General features: G+C 46.7%; 1 protein-coding gene across 1 annotated transcript in view; it reads left to right on the top strand.

The window, feature by feature from the left end:
• Nucleotides 1–3,650: 3,650 nt before the first annotated feature.
• Nucleotides 3,651–19,270, top strand: part of Ltf (lactotransferrin) — a 29,485-nt gene continuing 13,865 nt past the window's right edge. Inside the window, exons 1-9 of the mRNA XM_076869788.2 lie at nucleotides 3,651–3,693; nucleotides 8,908–9,074; nucleotides 11,117–11,225; nucleotides 11,499–11,681; nucleotides 12,041–12,188; nucleotides 13,073–13,128; nucleotides 16,553–16,731; nucleotides 17,161–17,335; nucleotides 18,239–18,393. Of these exons, the coding sequence (XP_076725903.2) occupies nucleotides 3,651–3,693; nucleotides 8,908–9,074; nucleotides 11,117–11,225; nucleotides 11,499–11,681; nucleotides 12,041–12,188; nucleotides 13,073–13,128; nucleotides 16,553–16,731; nucleotides 17,161–17,335; nucleotides 18,239–18,393 (1,215 nt within the window). The remainder of the gene's footprint in view (nucleotides 3,694–8,907; nucleotides 9,075–11,116; nucleotides 11,226–11,498; nucleotides 11,682–12,040; nucleotides 12,189–13,072; nucleotides 13,129–16,552; nucleotides 16,732–17,160; nucleotides 17,336–18,238; nucleotides 18,394–19,270) is intronic.

Raw genomic sequence — 19,270 nt, 5'->3', positions numbered from 1 at the left:
GGAAGGGGTTGGATGTGCCTGGTCCCCAGAAGGGGTACAGTCCTTGTTGGTTTCTTTCCTGCTGGGATTCACAAGGGCTGTGTCTGTCTATTCCTGGGTCTTGGTCTTGATCTTGGTCTCTGCATCCTGAGCTGTGGGTTACCAGTCCCCATGGAAGGAAAGGCCTAATGGAAAACTCAGGGAAGTCAGTTCTGCCTGTGTCCCATTCACTATGTGGCCACAGGCAGCTCTCAGCTCTCTGTCTTTAGAATGGGAACTTTAAGCTGCAGTTAGTGTCATGTGAAATGGTTCCCGACAGCTCTGTTTGAAGTTAAAAGCACCACACAGACACTGAGGATTATCTTCTCTTTTTGCCAGGGATGGCAGAGCCAGGCACATATGAACTTACCCACACTTAACATGGGCACCACGTGCCACCTAATAATGATGAACTCAAGGAGTGGCGAGCTGGCAAACCGCTCTCATGGGAAGAGTCATTTGCTGGTTTCCATGCTGTGAATACATCTACCATGACTGATTGCAGGCTCTGCTGGGTTGAGCCACCAGGCAATCCCAGATATTCATCCTACTGCGTCAGCATTTGGTAACCTGCACTCTACTTGCCTTCACGCTCTTCAAATCTGGCCCACCTCCTGGCACACTGAAGGTGAATTGATGGATTGGTGAGTAAGGCCATGTCCACAGGCTCTGGGGTGGCCTGGCTTAAGTAGCCCAGCCATTTTTTGTTCTTCAGGCTCTACAGAACATAATCTTTTGTCCCCCCTCTTAGCCGGTACATCCTCCTCATTCATTCATCCCTTTGACTGCTAGTGATCATCAACTGTCTACTGCATGCAGGGAACTAGCTGGTGGAAGTTTTTTTTTTTTTTTTTTGAACTACGGATTGAACCCAGGGGTGCTCTACCACTGTCTACCACTAAGCCACATCCCCACCCATTTTTTATTTTTATTTAGAGACAGGGTCTCGCAGAGTTGCTTAGTGCCTTGCTAAGTTGCTGAGGCTGGCTTTGAACTCTTGATCTTCCTGCCTCAGCCTCCTGAGCCGCTGGGATTATAGGTATGCGCCACAGTTCCCTGCTGGGTGAAGATTTTTGAGGAAGACTTTGCGGCCTTTGTCTGGCAGGCTTTGTGGAAAGAGGTAAGAAATATGAGAGATGCCAGGCTGAAGGGAACAGATGAGTTGCATTTTAGATGCATTAAGCATCCTAAGGACCTGCAAAAGTTGCTGTCCAGAGGCACATGGACATAAGATGTTGCGCTCAGGGTAGAGGAGGAGGGCTTTATTTATGTCAGAATTTTTGGCCGCAAGTTCAGAGTGACATTTTGTTGTCCCTCAGATAATTGATAATTGGGCTTATGCTCTCAAGCCTTCATTGGGTTGTCTATTCTATCTGGAATACTCTACCTGTAGGAATCCTGCCTGCCTTTCAGGTACCCAGGTCAAATGCTCTTTTTCAAACTCTTCTGGAGTTCTCATGGTGGGACCTCTTGATCCTCCTCTGGGATCCCACCCTGGCTTGGTTTATGCTACCTAACCTTTCCCCAGGTGGGCCGAGTGCCAAAAGCCCATGCTTCTACCTCCTGAGGGCAAGGGCAGACCCCTCTTCTCTGTGTCTCTTATGACACCCATCATTTCTGGCATGAATAAATGAATGAATGAATGAGTGTTGAAAACAGGCCAGAAGACCCTCAATTTTCTTTCTGCAGACACATTTTCTAATCAGCTTCTTGGATATGACCTCAGAGGCTGGAGTCTGCTCTGTCCTGTATCTAGAGGAGAGCATCTCTGCCCTGGGGCTGGCACAGCAGATCCAATGGGAAACAGACAACCTTGTTGCTTGACTGGTCCTGCCTCCAGGCACCCCTCAGCTCAGCCTCTTGATTGTGTTTCCAGCTTCTCTGTTCTCACTAACACTGTAACATACAGACAAGCCTGTAGGGGCTTCTGACCTCCCAATCCATCTTTTTTTTTTTTTTTTCTAACTTGCACTCAGAGAGAAACCTGGGTTATAATGTTTCTTAATACTTTTATATGAAAAGGCAAGTCCTAGTTGCTAATTCAGGTACAAAAGATGCTTTGGCACTCCTGAGGGTTAGTCAATTTTGCATTTCTTCATCATTTTTTGAAATGACTTATTGCAATTATTGATGAAAGAAACTTTCAATGTTGCGATATCTTGTTTCCAAATGAGAGGTCCTGGATCTATCACCCCAAACCCCAGCAGGTCATTCTAGCACCAAACCCCAAACCGCATTCTTGCACCAGGCAAGCAGGACCCCCTGATCAGACAGCACCCTCGTGCCTTGGTGGGATCCACATCCAGGGATGGCCTCTCAGACTCAGGCTGGACCTGTTTCTCCAGGCTGAGTGCCTACTGCACACCTACCCATGCAGTGCCGGCTCTCTGGAATATGGCTCTTCTGCTCCAGGAAACACTTTTACTACTGAGAAGTCAAAGCAAGGTCAAGACCTGTCTTTCAGGAGAAGCAAATTTTAGAGTCACATATTGGCCAGACGGAGCCATCTAGCCTAGAGAGTTGCTCCAGTGATCTATGACTTCCCTCAGGGTTAGTACCTGGCTTCTTCTCTTGCTGATCTCTGTATGTACAGAGTTGCCATGTTCTTGACAAGGCCCCCCGTGTTCCACTTCATGCGTGAGCACTCCACTTTAGGTGATGCTCTCCAGAAGGCATATTTAGTTTTCTTCTAATCAATGACATGCATCTGTGCCCTGGAGACTTTTGGGCTGAGCCCTTGTGTACGACATGGGTGCATTTACAAGCAGCATTCTAGCTTCTGAATTTTAAAATGGCTTCACCCCAAATATGACATGGATGAAAATGAGATTGAGGTTCCCATCTCACCCCTCATACCACTATTACATAAAAAGGAAGAAAGCAAAGAAGAAAGAGGCAAAGAAAGAAGGACAGACACACAGAATGCGAGAATGCAAAGAAAGAAGGGAGGAAGAAGAGGAGGAGGAAAGAAATTCAAGCCATAGGGCATCTTCCTCATTGGCAAATGATGTGACAGGGAAGTCAGCACTGGGTGGTGGGCATTCTCCTCTGGGGGTTCCTGGCTCTGTATTCTGGGAGTTGAGAGGGATCCTGCGGGGAAACCTGTGTCCCCTTCTGTCCCTGTCAGCTTTCCCTGCGCACTGCTGATCTGGGGCTGGAGCCAGGGTGGAAGCGAATCCACCTGCGAGCTAACTGGGTCCCAGTCACTTTGGACACTCTCACAGGTGTCTTAAGTCGCTCCGCAAATAAAGGTCCTCTTGCTGTGTCCCGCCCTCCACAAGGCACCGAGACACAAGAGCAGCGACTCCCCAGGACTTGCAGTGGGAGGGAAAGAACATCGCCAGAGGCCGGAGAACCCGGGCTGTGGGAGCGGGCTGGGTCTCCTTTGGCTGGGTCTCCTTTGGCTATGTGGAGTCGCCCAGGTTCCGCTTCGCGCCCCCCCCCCCTCCCGCCGCGCGCTTTTCCTTTCGGAGCCCGACGCCTCTGGCAACAGGTAACCTGGTGGGGAGGAAAGGAGAAGCTTATTGGGCAACAGGGCGGGACCCGGTGAGGTCACCAAAGCTGGATAAAGGGGCGCAGGAGAGCGCGGAAGTCAGAGCCTTGGTTCTCCAAGTCTCCTTAGGTCCGCAGACATGAGGCTCCTCTTCCTCGCCCCGCTGTTCCTCGGGGCCCTTGGTGAGTGCCCGGGGGCGCGCACTGCCGGGACTGTGGGCCTCCGGGACGCTGTGCGCTTTGGCGATGGGCGCGCGGGTCCCTGCGCTTGCAGCCAGGAAATCTGCGGACTTGTGGGATGGGGTCCGCCTGTCCCTGCCTGGGACAGTTTGGTCCTGGCCAGGCCCAATCTGCCTTAGGAAAGATAAGGATGTCCAATATTTTGGGGGAGGATTTGGAGAAGTGGCAGAGGGCAGAGACAAAAGGATGGGCTCATACTCCTAAACTGGGATTGTGCGATCGCCTCTGTTCTCTCATCTGCTCCTGGAAGTTGGGATGGGGTATTGTAGACCTGATCAGAGATCCCACATTCACTATGTTCTTCTGGGAACTTTGTCTTCTTGTGTGCACCCATCCTGAGTGAGGCTCAGAGAGGGTGAGCAATTTACTTAAGACACACAGGAGACCTGAGTTTAGATCCTAGCTCCTGCAAGGACTGGGTGACCTTGGGCAAGACAGAACCTCTCTGAGCCTTCCTTTCTTCCTTTAAAAAACGACTTAACCATTTTTTTTTCCAGGATTATGAGGAAGCGGCTAGGTACTAATGCTAAGCTAAAGTGTATGCACACCTCCCATGGCAGAGGGGGCAGGGGGAGTGCAGGACTCCTCATGAACCCCTTGTGTGAGACAGTTTGAGAGGGGAATGACTTATTTTCCCCTTGAAATGTGCCCAGAATAGAAGAGGCACAATAGAAGGGACCAAAGAGAAGGCTCTAAACAAATGTTCTATGCCAGGTATTGCAGATATTCCTGGGGCGTTTTAGGGGGCACTCAGCAGGGGTTTAAGCTATAACTGAGGGGCTTCTTTCAGTGCCAGAGGGGAGGGTCTGAGGCAGAAGCATCAGCAGAAAGGGCTGCATCAGGCATCAGGACCTAGGCAGTGGGTGGGGTGGAGTGGAAGCCCAGTGTCCTGCCTCCCGGGCCCAGTGCTGCTTTCTCCTGACTTAGAGCATCCCCTTGGGGCTGGAACTTCCCTGCATAGGAAGGGGGTTGTGTTGGTTAGAGGGCAATGGTGAGGTACACCCCCAAATGCAGGGAGTGTGAGCTCACCCTGTGCCCCTGTCCTTCTGGACTCTTTCTGCCAGTGGATATTGATCATCCCTCTCTTCTCTAAGGCAGATTGGGTCTGGCCAGGACCAAACTGTTCTTGTTCCCTCATGCTCCCTCCTGTGCGCCATGCTGTACTGGTTAGGGCCACCTTGAGAGGGGCTGGGCAGGAGGGAGGGCTTGCTTGCCCGGTGATGGTCCAGGATGCTGGCTCAGTGTTGCAGCACTGGGCTCCATTTTTATTTGGATTTTTGGTTCTCTTGGCCCCTAGAGAGAGGTCTGTAGTTTAAATGATATAATCAGTGGGATGGTGGCCTGCACTCTAAAATGCCATTGAAATCCTCCTCTTCAAAAGAGGAGGTGGCAGCTGCTCTGTGGGATTCCTGCTCTGCTCCCCCGGGGTGTGTGTTGAGGCTGGCAGGGTTCTGGTGGGGTGGATCCAAGCTGGATGCAAGCTGTGGGAGCAGCGGGTAGGGAGCCCCTGGAGTCACGGGTTAGAAGGAGCCAGTGAGGATTCCCATCTGGCCCAGGAGTGTGCCTGGGCCCTCCTGTGAGCCACGGGTGAGTAACTCCTGCCCCATAACTTCAGCCTCAGTTGCCTCCCTTGGAGAAGAAGGTGCTGGCAGAACTCACAGTACAGAGAAACTGGGAGGATGAATGGGAGAGAGGGTGTGAAATGCTGAGTAAGCACCTGCCACCGGACACACTTGAGACATTAGCTGTGTGCATGGGCCCATCACTTCTGCTTCCTGCAATGCCCCCACTCTAATCACTAGCTGGACCTCAGGACCGCCCTCGTGATTTGGTATTTGTTGTTGCTGTTGTTGTTGTTATTAGAACACTAGCCATACTTGGGGTCCCTCATTAAAAGGGCCTTTTGCCTCTTCAATGAGAGGGGGGTGCAGTTCTGTCTATTTACGCTTTCCTCCATGTGACACAGAGAGGTGTGTATACAGTAGACATCCAGTTAACACTCATTGAGTCACACATAGCTGAAATGGATTGGGTCAGTTCTCACTGCAGAACAGTTCTGTGGGGTTTCCAGGGCTAGGTGGCCTCCTCTGGGATTTCCCGGGGACGGTGGTGGTGGGGGAGTTCCTCAAGGGCCTTGGGTGGGTCTGACTGTGAGGGGATGGCTCAGAAGTAGGGGGCGCCAGAGGGTAACCAAAGGAGAAGAGGGCTCTTGGAATCACATTTGCTTTCCTGAGTGTACTTTATATATCATTAAGTTCATCATTAAAACTGTTTTGTGTACGATTCAATGATTTTTGGTAACTTTACTGAATGGTACGGTCATCACCGTAAATCCCTTTTAGAACATTTTTATTTCCCCCAATAAGAATCCTTCAAATCCATGTACAGATAATTCCCATTCCCACTCCGTATCAGGCAACTACTAATCCACTTCCTATTTATAAATTTACCTTTTCTGGATGTCTCATGCAAGTGGTCTCAGCATAAATGAGGCTCATTCATGTTGTAGCACCTATTGGTAGTTCTTCCTTTTGATTGTTGAATAATATTTCATTGCATATATGTACTGCAATGTCTAGCCATTCACCCATTGCTGAATGTATAGTTTTTTTCCCTATGTTTTGCTGTTCTATTTTTTTTGGGGGTGGGGGTACTGCAGATTGAACCTGATGATACGCTGCTACTGAACTACATCCCCAGACGTTTTTTTATTTTTAAAATTGCTTTTATTTTTTAAATACATGACAACGGAATGCATCACAATTCTTATTACACATATAGACACAATGTTTCATATATCTTTGTATATAAAATATATTGACACCAATTTATGTCTTCATATATGTACTTTGGATAATCATGTCCATCACATTCCTCCATCATTGCTAACCCTCTGCCTTCTCCCTTCCCCTCCCACCCCTCTGCCCTATCTAGAGTTTGTCAGTTCCTCCCATGCTCCTTTTCCCTACCCCACTATGAGTCACTCACCTTATATCAGAGAAAATATTCTCCATTTGTTTTTTTGGGATTGGCTAACTTCACTTAGCATTATCTTCTCAATGCCATCCATTTACCTGCAAATGCCATGATTTTATTCTCTTTTATTGATGAGTAATATTCCATTGTGTATATATGCCACATTTTAAAAATACATTCATATACAGAAACGCATTTAGGTTGGTTCCACAATTTAGCTATTGTGAATTGTGCTGCTATAAACATTGATGTGGCTGTGTCCCTGTAGTATGCTGTTTTTAAGTCCTTTGGGTATAGACTGAGGAGAGGGATAGCTGGGTCAAATGGTGGTTCCATTCCAAGTTTTCCAAGGAATCTCCATACAGCCTTCCATATTTCCCAGCCCTTTTTTATTTTAAGACAGTTTCTCATTAAGTTGTTAAGGCTGGCCTTGAACTCACTATCCTCCTGCTTTAGCATCCTGAGTCACTGGGATTATAGGTGGGAGCCATCTTTCCTGGCATGTTTTTGCTATTCTGAATAATGCTGCTGTGAATACTAATGTGTGAGTCTTTATGCAGATGTTCTTTCTTCTTTTTTTCCCCCACTGGGTATACGCCTTCAAGTGCAATTGTAGGGTCATGTGGTTACTCCATGATTAACATTTTGAGAAACTTCCCAACCCATTTTCCACAGTGGCTGCACCATTTTTCATTTCTAGCAATGCATGAGGGTTTCTGGTTCTCCACAACCTTGCCAACATGTGCAAAAATTGTCTATTTTAGCCATTATAACCATTCTAGTGGATGTGAAATAGTACATTTAAAATTTTTGTATTTTACTAATGACCAATAATGTTGAACATCTTTTTATGTGCTTATTAGCCATTCATATATTTTCTTTGCTGAAATGTCTGTAATCTTTTATCCTTTAAGTATTTGATTTTTTGATGTTATTATAAATAAAACTATATATAATATTTATTTATTTATTTAAAAAAATTTTTTTTGGCATTGGGGATTGAACCCAGGGGTACTCAACCACAGAGCCACATGCCCAGCCCTTTTTTGTATTTTATTTAGAGACTGGGTCTTGCTGAGTTGCTTAGGATCTTGCTAAATTGTTGAGGTTTGCTTTGAACTCCCGATCTTCCTGCCTTAGCCTCCCAAGCCACTGAGATTAAGGACATGTGCCACCATGCCCAGCTTTTATTCTTAATTTTATTTTTAGATTTTTCAGTGCATGGATGCAAAATGTTATTGATTTTTGTATATTAATCTGTTGTCCCTTGACCTTGCTGTACTTACTAGTTATAGCATTTTGTTGATTCTTTAGGATTTTCTCTGCAGAGGCTCATGTCATCTGCAAATAAAACTGTTTCACTTGTACCTTTCTAATCCAGATGGCTTGCATTTCTTTTTCTTGCCTTATTACTGTGACTAGGACCTCTAGCTTTGTTCCTAATTCCCTTGCATTGTTCCTGATCTCAGGTAGAAAGCATTTGACTTTCACTATTTTAGCATGATATTCATCACTGGTTTTTCAGAGATGTCTTTTATCAGGAAACCAGGTAAGCAAGCCTGATCTAGCCTCCTCCCTAATTCTAGGCTATAGCACCAAAGGTAGACTTGAAGGAAAGTCAGTCTTTTTGCACAGAGGTAAATGGCAACAACCCATGGTGACTCATTTGGCCCTGCTTGTTGAACCACCATTCACTGTGATTATGCATAGATTCAGATGTATTTTCCCTTGTTCTCTTAGCATCTTCTGGGGGAGATGCTTATAGACAAAACAATCAGCCTCCTTAAGAACCAGTTTCTATATCTGTAAAATATGTATAAAGGTCTCTTTTCTGCCCAAGTCCCAAGTTCAAATGGGACAAAGCAGCTAGAAAGATCCATAAACTGATTTGAGGGATGAATTGTTATCATGTTTTCAGAGATAGCAAACATGTCAAAGTCATAGGAAGGAAAAGGTTCTATTGCTTTTAATTTATTGAGAATCACAGACCTCTGGCCAGGGCAGAGTTTCTGTTAGTCCAGCAAGGTGTCTCCTCTTGAGGAGGACAGCTGGACCTATTCATGGTTGCAAAAGGACATGGAGCTGCTGAGAGTTCAGAGTCTGGAAGATTCCATCAGAGGGTGATGTGGTCACCTCCACAGACATTGGTGGCGCCCTAATACCTTGGCCTCTTTCTCCCAGGAGTGTGTTTGGCTGCCTCTAGGAAAGGCAGCGTTCGATGGTGCACCACATCACAACCTGAGGCAACAAAATGCTCTCAGTTGCAGAGGAATATGAGAAGAGTGCGTGCCCCACCTTTGTCCTGTGTCAGGAAGAACTCCTACCTTCAGTGTATCCAGACCATTGCTGTGAGTCAATGCTATGGGTTGGGTGGGACCAACCTGGAGGGAGGGAACGGCAAGGGCAAGGGATGGAATGTGATAGAAAAATGTGCTTGCCCTGTTTCTTCTGCTTTACTTCTCAGACACTTGTAGGTTGGGAGCAGTTTGGGTTAATAGGAGCCTCTGAGAAAGAATCTAGTATTGAGAGGCCACGTGTGGGGCAACTGAGGTCTCAACATACGTGGTTAATAGCTGTTCAACAGTGAAGCATAAGCAGTTCTATTTGATGAATATGTAACATGGACAAAAGTCAAGGTTAAGCCCTTGAGAAATAAACCTGTCAAGGTCACATGTAAGTGCCACATCACATTGCTGGGACAAGAGCCTGCCAGGGCACTGGGCATTAGAAAGGTATTTTCCCAAGACAGATTCAGAGACAGAGAGAGAGAAAAGGATATCACGAATGGTGCATGGTTTTTTGATTCTTTTTGTTTGTTGAAATACCATAACTTTTAAGCCAAAATAATTTTGACTCACTCATTCAATAGATGTGCTCTGTGTGCCAGCTGGGTGCGAGAGCCATGTATGTGTGACTCCAGCACAGAGTGGACATAACTAGTGTAGGATTATTTTGTAAATATAATAGTTATTATAATTCCTGGAGGGGGAAAAAATCTCTTTGGATGGATGTATTAGGAGATTTTTTGACACTTTGTAGATGAACAGCACTGAGGCCCCCTGCTTATTTAAAATGAAGATTCCCAGGTCTTTTATTTTAATATCTAAATATCTGTGAAGGGGGGCCACAAAATCTGCCCTTTTAATAAGAGTCTTATTTGAAATCAGTACAACATACCATTCATCCAAATGCTGTTGAGATAGATTAAATGGTTAAAAAAAAAACCATATTATTGAAATGCTAGGGGACAGATTAACCTAGCAGAACTACAGGGAGAATAGAAATTTTTTAGCTTTTGAACACTGGAATAGATCATGAAAGAAACTGACATTATAAAATATAAAAAAATAATTCATAGCCGATAAAAGCAAAATCTTAGAAAGCACCAGAGTGAATGAATATACACTGGCTCTGACAAATGGTTACTATTCACATTTGATAAAGAACCAATTCAAACTGATAGGAAACTGAAGCCTCTAGAAAAATGCATGAGCAGAGCATCAGTTGCAACATGTGTCCCTTAATAATCAGACCTAGGTGATTTGTTAGCACTTGGATTTTCTAAAGTAATAACAGTTTGCAGACTGATCTCAGGTCCTGCTGGTGATTCTACGGTGCCCCCAGTCCTCACAGGGCATTATGGATCTTCTGGAAGACAGAATGGCAGCAGCATCCAGGGCCATAAAGAGAAATGCGCTCACTGCCATGGTGACTTCCACCCTGCTGTGACTATCCCAAGGACACATGTCAACAGAAGGAAAAAGCTGAGGGCAAAATATTCATGAAAATAGTTTCCCAGTCAAAAATTAGAAATAGTCCAATAATTGGGGGAATTACTTAATAAATTTGGGACCATCCACATTATCATACAATATTATACAGCCAATAAAATCCATAAAACCCTGCAGAAGTAGAAAATGCATGCAGTTTCAGATGACCAAAGTGGGCCACAAAATGTGACTGGAACCACATGGCAACCAGGTAAAATAGGCGAGCTGTGCCAAGAAGGAAGAACGTGGCTCATTACAGTCATCTTAAGATATTGTCGTAGTTATATTTTCTGTTCAATAAAGAATGTAAAAGAAAGAAATATGAAGCATCTAGAGGAAGCATCTAGGGCAAACGAGTTTGAACGAGGGAATGATGATACAGGTGGGCAGGTACCTAAGGAAGTGGGCATAAGCCAACCCCCTGGAGCTAGAGGCCTTGGGTGGTGCTCACTGCCCAGAGAGAGGGACCCTTGATTCCTGCCATCTCTTACAGGACATGTGGACATGACACCCTTTTTGAAGACTCTTCTGTCATGGAGCCTTTCTGAAGTCCTGAGATCCCCACTTGCCCTGCTTTGGCTGGGTTTTCTCCTGAGCTGATCTGGTGTCTTTTCTTTTAGAAAAATAAGGCAGATGCTGTAACCCTCGATGGTGGTTTGGTGTTTGAGGCCGGCCAGGACCCCTACAAACTGCGACCTGTCGCAGCAGAAGTCTATGGGACGGAAGCGAGTGAGTTGTCCTCAGGGGGCTGTGCCTTTAGCCTGGACTCTGTGGAGTCAGAGCAGGACAGCAGACAGAGGTGGGGTCCTGCTTGGCTCTGCACTTCAGGAAACTGAGTCTCTAGGCTTTTGGGCTGGATGAAGGCTGTTCTTGCAGACACTGACCTGACAGGGGAGGGGGAAACGTGTCCGGCCCCCGACAGAGGCTTGATGGTGGTGGTTGGGGGTCGTTTTTCTCCCTCTGGTCCAGACTAAGACCTTTCCATTCTCTGCCCCTTTACAGAACCGCGAACCTACTATTATGCCGTGGCCATTGTGAAGAAGGGCACTGGCTTCCAGCTGAATCAGTTACAGGGCCGGAGGTCCTGCCACACAGGCCTTGGCAGGACCGCGGGCTGGAACGTCCCCATAGGGATACTTCGTCCATTCTTAAACTGGGTGGGGCCACCCGAGCCCCTTGAGGCAGGTACGTTGGCTTGGGGATCATGGCTGATCTCAGGCAGAGGTGTCTCCTCCAGCTAGTTACACATAGAGGCCCCTTTGGGGATCACATAGGTGACTGTGTAGGGTGAAATCAAGGTGTGTGTATGTGGGGGGTTAACTGCTGGTGTCAGGCACTGGCAAGGCCCAACCCCCCATAGCTCTTGGGAGGTGGCAGCTGAGCATGGGGTCTGCAAAGGTGTACCTCCCTGGGCTCCTGACCCCATGCCCGAGGCTGTCTGTCCTGCAGGGTGGAGGACGGGGCCCTGGGGACACCGCTGGGAGGTGTGAGTGCTGTGGCCAGGGCTGGCTTACATCTGTGGTCCACTTCTCTTTGTTCTACAGCTGTGGCCAGGTTTTTCTCAGGCAGTTGTGTTCCTGGTGCGGACGGAGTACGGTTTCCCAACTTGTGCAGCCTGTGTGTGGGGACAGGGGAAAATAAATGTGCTGCCTCCTCCCAGGAACCGTACTTTGGCTACTCTGGTGCCTTCAAGTGAGTGATGTTGTCTTCTCCCCAGTGGCCCATGGGCCACCCAGCATCAGGCCAGGATGCCTTCCATGGGCCCAATAGGGCTCAGCCTGCTGGCAGGGACCATAGAGGAGACAGAGAACCTGAGTCCAGAGAGGACCTGACCTCGTCCAGCGCATGTTCTTCTCCAGCCCCGAGCCCCAGCTAGGCTCCCACTTCTACGCCAGCCCGATAGGAGTTTGCCTCAGCTGTGGCCCTCCCAGCTTTCCAGAGCAGCCCAAATCTGACAAGCTCTTCTGTTGACCTGGGTTCTCCTGCTGGCTGCTGACCCCTCCCCTAACCATGGTGGAGTCTTACTGTGAGATGACCGCTCTCAGGCTCCCAGCTGGGCAGGATGGCCACTGTATCCAGGCTGATGCCATTCTGCCCTGCCCAGCCTCTCCCCAGTGTGGAAGGGAGTGAGCTCCCCTGATCTGTGCCCGCCTCCCCTGTGCCCCTGCCAGGGCTGAGCTGCCCCTTCCCCAGTCATCTTCTGGGGCTCAGGAGTATCTGCAGAAAGCGATTCCCTGGCTCCCCCCTGGCCAGGACATGTTTGCACACTCAGTCCTGAGAGAAAGAGTCACATGGCCAGGGTCACCAAGCTTTTACCCTTGAGGGTAGAAGCTTCGAAACTCTTTTACATAGAAAAAGGAAGTAAAACCCTTTTAGCCCTTAGAGAAGAAGGTAGGGGACTCTGGTTGGCCCTGGAGCCCTTTTTGAGAAGCTACCTGAAGGGGGCCCCAGAGCCCTGTTCCCTTTGAAGCAGAGGTCCTCAGAAGCCAAGGCCAGGGCCACCGTTCCACAGGGAGGAAAGGGTGGCAGGGAAGGGCACCCCGGGGCTCATCCTCTGGTGCTTTCTCATTTCACAGGTGTCTGAGAGATGGGGCCGGAGACGTGGCTTTTGCCAAAGAAAGCACCGTGTTTGGTAAGAGCCAGGGCTCCTCCCCCTTTTATCTTATTTCATAATTCTGACTGTTCAGCTAATTAGATTCCTTAACTCGTGGCGCACTGCATCAAGTTTCCCTATGGGCACAGCTCTTATTTTATGTTCTTCCATATTTTAAACCATCAGTGTTCTTCCAATCTCCCATGCTCCCCTCTTTCTCTTTCCCTCCCAGAAGCCCACGCCAAAGTGTCTGACATGTGTCCTCCAGGATGAACCTGCTTTTGCAAAATAGGCGGTGCTGGTTTGTGTCTCTGGGTTCAAGTTCATACTTGAAGTAACATGAGTTACTGAGTGTTAGAAATCAAGCGGCCCCTGAGGTTTCCTACTCAGCATTTGGGTTTAGAGATGTATCCATGTTTTAGCAGGTATGTGGTCCTAACAGTTAAGGAATGTGCCCTGGAGCATACTAACCACTAGATTTTACCTCTCTGTCACCCTAGCGAAGGACAGACAGGGAGTGTGTCTCTTCTGTGGCACACACAGCTACATGTCTGTCCTCTTACTGTCCCACAGTGAAGCATAATTTCTGGGTACAAACAGGTTGATCACTCTACTGAGGACTACCAGAGACAGGCCACTTCATTCCCCAGAACCACTACAGACACCCATCACATTTACCCTGGCCCACCTGGATGGACTTTCAGGATCTCTCAGGATTTGTGTTCTCATCAACCCTCTGCAAATATTCTCATTTCCCCACAACTTCAATTTGAGTTTTTTTTTTTCCCCCATACATATATATTTGTTGTTCAAATGAAGGTTGTAAAGCAATCTCATTGTTGGTTTCATTTGAACTTCTCTGACATCCTGTGAGTTGATTGTCTCAACATATTTGCTGGTAATTTGAGCTTCCCTTTCTTACTTTGTAAACTTTGATATTTGCTGTTGAGTTTCATGCCTTCTTTCTTCATGATTTCAATTCATATGTAGGAGGCCTTCTATTTAGTTATCAAACCACTGTTGGCTTTAGACTTTTGGAAGATCTTTTCTCAAAAATCTGTCCATATTGGGGTGGGGTTGTGGCTCAGTGGTAAAGTGCTTGGCTCGCACATGTGAGGCACTAGGTTTGATTCTCAGCACTACATAAAAAGAAACACAAAAAGAAAAACCCCAAATAAATAAATTAAAGGTATCGTGTCCATCTACAACTAAAAGGTATCGTGTCCATCTACAACTAAAATATATGTATGTATGTATGTGTGTGTGTGTGTGTATATATATATATATATATATATATATATACACATATATATATAAAATCTATCCATAGCGCCCTCTGAGGAATGGAAGTCTTTCATATTGACAGGTTCAAATCCCAGTTTTGCCTTGTTGATCTGTGGTTTTAGGGCCTTCTGAAGATGCCATCTTCACTCTAAAAAATCACAAAAATTTCCCATAATAAGATTAAAGATTCCCCCACCCCATGCACATGTTTGTCTACATGTAACCCACCTAGGAAATTGGGCATGAATTTAGCTTAGCTTTTCCCTCTTTATGAATGAGATGATTTCCCCTATATAGCAACAACTATAAAAAAAATTTCCAACTTTTCTCGGTTGGTGTGAGGAGCCAATTCTACATTAAGTTTGTGTACATCCACCTGGATCTGTTTCTGAGCTATTTCGTTTTATTGGTGCGTTCATATGTTCCTATTTCCCTGATTTGCAGAAGGTCTCATTACCTGGTAGAAAAAGGGACTCCTCTGCCCCATAACCTTACTCTCTTTTTCAATTTTTCCTGGTTAAAATTTTTGAAATATTTATGAATTTCTTTAAAAATTATACTTTGTTTTGATTGGGGTTATATAGAATTTAATTTGATCTGTGAAAAATGGACTTATCTATAATGCTGAGGTGTCTGATCCATGATGATGTCAAATCCCCCCACATCTCTTTTTCTATCCTTTGATATAGTGTAAATTTTTTCTCACTGTGTCATACAACTTTTAGTCTAATTGCCAGTTGGTAATATAATGTTTCATGTTATTTCCTGTGGGTTATTGCTAATAACACTTGATTTTTGTGCATTGATATTGTAACTTGTTTTCCTTCTGAACTCTCTTGCCCTAAATTTTCTTCTTCTTCTCCTCCTCTTCCGCCTCCTCCTCTTCCTCCTAAGTATGCTTAACCACTGAGCCACAGGCCTAGCCCATGTTAGACTTAATTTAGTGATAGGGTCTTGCTAAATTGCTTATAGTCTCACTAAATTGCTGAGCCTGGCCTTGAACTTGTGATCCTCTTGCCTCAGCCTCCTGAGTCCCTGGGATTATAGGTGTGCACAACAATGCCCAGCAATTTTCTTTTTTTTTTTTAAATATAATTTTGCTGTATGTATTTTGATTAAAAGCATTTGCCAAATTGAAAAACTTTACTAACTTCTTTAAATTACCAATCTCCTGAACTTCAAACAAATCACAAGTAGATGTTGAGCCCACATATACTTTTTTTGCATCTGTTAAAATTGAGATGACCTTATGGCTGTCCTTTAATCAGTTACTGGGGTGAGTGACTTTGGTTTTTTTTTTTTTTTTTTTTTTTTTAATAATGATTCATTGTTTTTTTTTAAATCTTTCAATATTTATTTTTTAGTTATCGGCGGACACAACATCTTTGTTTGTATGTGGTGCTGAGGATGGAACCCGGGCCGCACGCATGCCAGGCAAGCGGCTACCACTTGAGCCACATCCCCAGCCCGTGGTTTTGTTTGTTGATGTTGGCTACTCTTGTCCACAGAATCAATTGATCAACCTTAATCCTGACTTATTAACAACTGATTTAAAAAACCTGTTAGATTGAGTTAGCTAGTGTGTTCTTTGGGATGTTTACATTTATATTCATCAACTAGGTCTGTAATCCTTCCTTCCTTCCTTTGATGTCACATCAAGGTTGCATGAATCTCATTAAATGACTTGGGCAGGTTTCTGTCACTGTGTATTCTGAAGCAGCTTTCGTTGGATATAGATGAACAGCTCCCAAATCTGGCTGAACTCCTAAGAGCCTTCTTTTCCCTCCTGTGAATGCCCCCAGTGTGCATAGTGAGTCAACTGTGTTTTCTGCCTAAAGTGTTTGTTTTTTTTTTTTTGTCACTTTTACTCTTTCCAGTGATGCTGGTAAGGCAGCTTCCCCGGCTTGTCTCTGAGAGGACCCTCTTGAGGCCCAGCTGCCCAGCACAGCTGGGATCTGTTCTGGCCGGGCAGCAGCTGTGACCAACTGCAGGGCAGCCAGTGTGATCAAGGAGGAGGATTGCGCCTCCCCTGGCCTTTTGGCTCTCTGGGGGCTGTCTTTACCTTTCTGACTTATCTTTGGAGCAGTTCTCTCTCTTCCCTTCTATGGGGACAAGGGCCCATGGTGGTGAAGAGTTGGCTCACCTGGGCTGCTTCCCATTTCTCCCCTTTCCCCACCAGAGGACTTGCCAGACGAGGCAGAAAGGGACAAGTATGAGCTGCTCTGTCCAGACAACACCCGGAAGCCAGTGGACCAGTACAAGGAGTGCCATCTGGCCCGAGTTCCTTCTCATGCTGTTGTGGCCCGAAGCGTGAACGGCAAGGAGGACCTCATCTGGGAGTTCCTCCACCAGGCCCAGGTAGGCCCCCCCACATCCTCCCCACCTGCTTGGGTTTGGGAATGAGGAGGAAGCTTCCTTCCCTCACTTGCTACTTGCGAAGCCCATCTGTGGCCTCGTAGTTCACTGACTCATGGGACCACGTGCCCAGCCTCTGCCTCGGACAGAGGAGACTACAAAACGTCCTCTAGCATGTCCAACCAACAGCATCTCGGGCCCCAGTGGAGGCAGGAGAGGGCAATGCCTATTCCCAGGACCTAGTAACTCTGCAGAGAAAAAGCTGAGGCTGCTCTTGTGTCTCTGGGATAGCTTGTCCCTCTGCAGGAGGGTGTCAGCTGAGGTCCCCACTCTCAGAATCATCCGGAAGTTCCCCATCCTCATTGTCAACCTAGAGTTGTTGTCTCCTCCTTACTTACTGCTGATACTGTAATTCTCTTTTTCCTTAATTAGGAAAAGTTTGGAAAAAACAAATCTCCAGAATTCCAACTCTTTGGCTCCCCCAGTGGGCAGAAGGATCTACTGTTCAAGGACACTGCCCTGGGGTTCTTGAGGGTCCCCCCGAAAATAGATGCTGGGCTGTACCTGGGCTACGGTTACTTCACTGCCATAAAGAACCTGAGGGAAAGTGAGTGAGCCCCGGGCTGGGCCCTGAGGGTGGCTGGTATGGGCCGTGAGCTGTGGCTGTGGCCTCAGCGGTGGAGTGGCCCGGCTCTTCCTCTCTCGGCCACTCTGAGGTCTTCATCTTGGCAGCTCTGATGCAGGCAGGCATGGGTGTCTTCTGCCGACCAAGTCAGGGCAACTTTGGATGTGTCTTCCAAAGAATGTCCTGGCCGCTGGATGAACGCTTTCATGTGCCCCTGTGTCTATCAGGATCCCCAGCCCCGATAGGAAAACCAAACCATTCAGCCTTCTATTAAGTGAGAAATTGGAATATGAACCAAGAGAGCCAGGGCCCTGAGGGATGGCTCCAGAAGCCTGGTGGGACACCCCCTTATACCACACTCTGAACTTGGCTGGGGATAATACTATGGGAGAAGCCAGCCATGGCTCTTCCTCTATGGGAGTTAGGGGTGGGAACCTGGGAAAACTGAGAGACTGTACTGCGTGTAGTTCATGATGGGACTGTGGTCCTTGGGGGAGGTCAGGGGCTGGAGGTCCCCTGGGTCATCTTTAGGGATGGACACTGGCTTCTATATCATGGAACTTTTGGAGAGGAGGGTCGGAGACATTGGGCATATCATTACACTAGATTGATGGATGGATTAGAAGCCAGGGAAGATCTCCCAGGGCATGGAAATGAGAAACACAGTGAGCTCCTTGGGGCCTGAAGCAGGGTTTGGGGAGGTGAGGGGTGGAGCAAGAGCAGCTGTGTGGGCCTCACACATCCCCAAGAGGAGGTGGCTCCCACCCCAGGGAGGGTCTGAGCAGGAACCCTGCTCTGCGGAGGGCAGAGTTGGGATGGAGGTGGTGCTCGGGTGTCCCTGGCAGGCTGGAAGCTCTGCTCACAGGCTGTCACACCTCTCGACAGGGGAGGCAGATACGGCAGCCCGGCAGCGGCAGGTAGTGTGGTGTGCGGTGGGCACGGAGGAGCAGCGCAAGTGCACCACGTGGAGTGATGTGAGTGGCAGCACAGTGACCTGCGCCTCGGCTCCCACCACAGAGGACTGCATCTCCCTGATCTTGGTAGGTGGCCTGTGTCACAGGGTGCTCCTGAGAGCACCAAGGCCATGGGCATCTGCTTAAAGTAAAGTTGATGCTCAAGAGGCCACTACAGGGCACTTCAAGGAAGGGACGCCAGGGAGGGCCCTTGGGGCCACACCTGTGGTGCTAAGGGGCATGGTTGTAGGTTTAAAAAAGCAGTTATTGTGGGGGTTCCACCTTTCTCATTGTAAGAACAATTTTGGATTATTGTGGGTAATTTGGAAAGTATGGAAAGGTGTGATGTAAAAACCTACACACTCACAAACACACAAACAAAAAACAACCCCCAAACCAACTGTGGCCTCATACACAAATAGCAATGATGGAAGTTTTGATAATTCTCCATCCAGGATTTCTCTGTACTTTGAGGACACATTCTTGATGATCCTGGATTGAAGCAGTTATGTAGTTTTTGAGGGTCTTCACTAAACATGGGTGTTTTCCCACTCAAACACTTACTATTTGAAAACATTTTCTAAACAGTGTTTCAGAATATCTTTTATCCGAGCTCATTTTTGGTCCCTTTGCTATTATCAATAATGCTATGATGAGAATTCTTGAATAGAAAGCTTCATCCACATCTCCAATCTTTGTGATATAGTTATAAAATATTATTTACTGGGTCAAAGAGAGAACTTTATAATCCTGGTGAATCTGTTCCTGTGTTAAGAGCATGGGCTTATCCAAGTTAATTTTTTTTTTTAATTTTTAAAAATTTTTTAAAATGATTTTTTTTTTAAAAAATATTCTTTTAGTTGTAGATGGACACAATACATTTATCTATCTATCTATCTATCTATTTTTTTTTTTTTATTTTTATGTGGTGCTGAGGATCAAGCCCAGTGCCTCACATGTGCTA

This window comes from Callospermophilus lateralis, chromosome 1 (genome assembly GCF_048772815.1).
Source record: "Callospermophilus lateralis isolate mCalLat2 chromosome 1, mCalLat2.hap1, whole genome shotgun sequence".
NCBI classification, from domain to species: Eukaryota; Metazoa; Chordata; class Mammalia; order Rodentia; family Sciuridae; genus Callospermophilus; species Callospermophilus lateralis.
The sequence above is the reverse complement of the archived record's forward strand: the minus strand, read 5'-3'. Positions and strand labels throughout refer to the sequence as shown.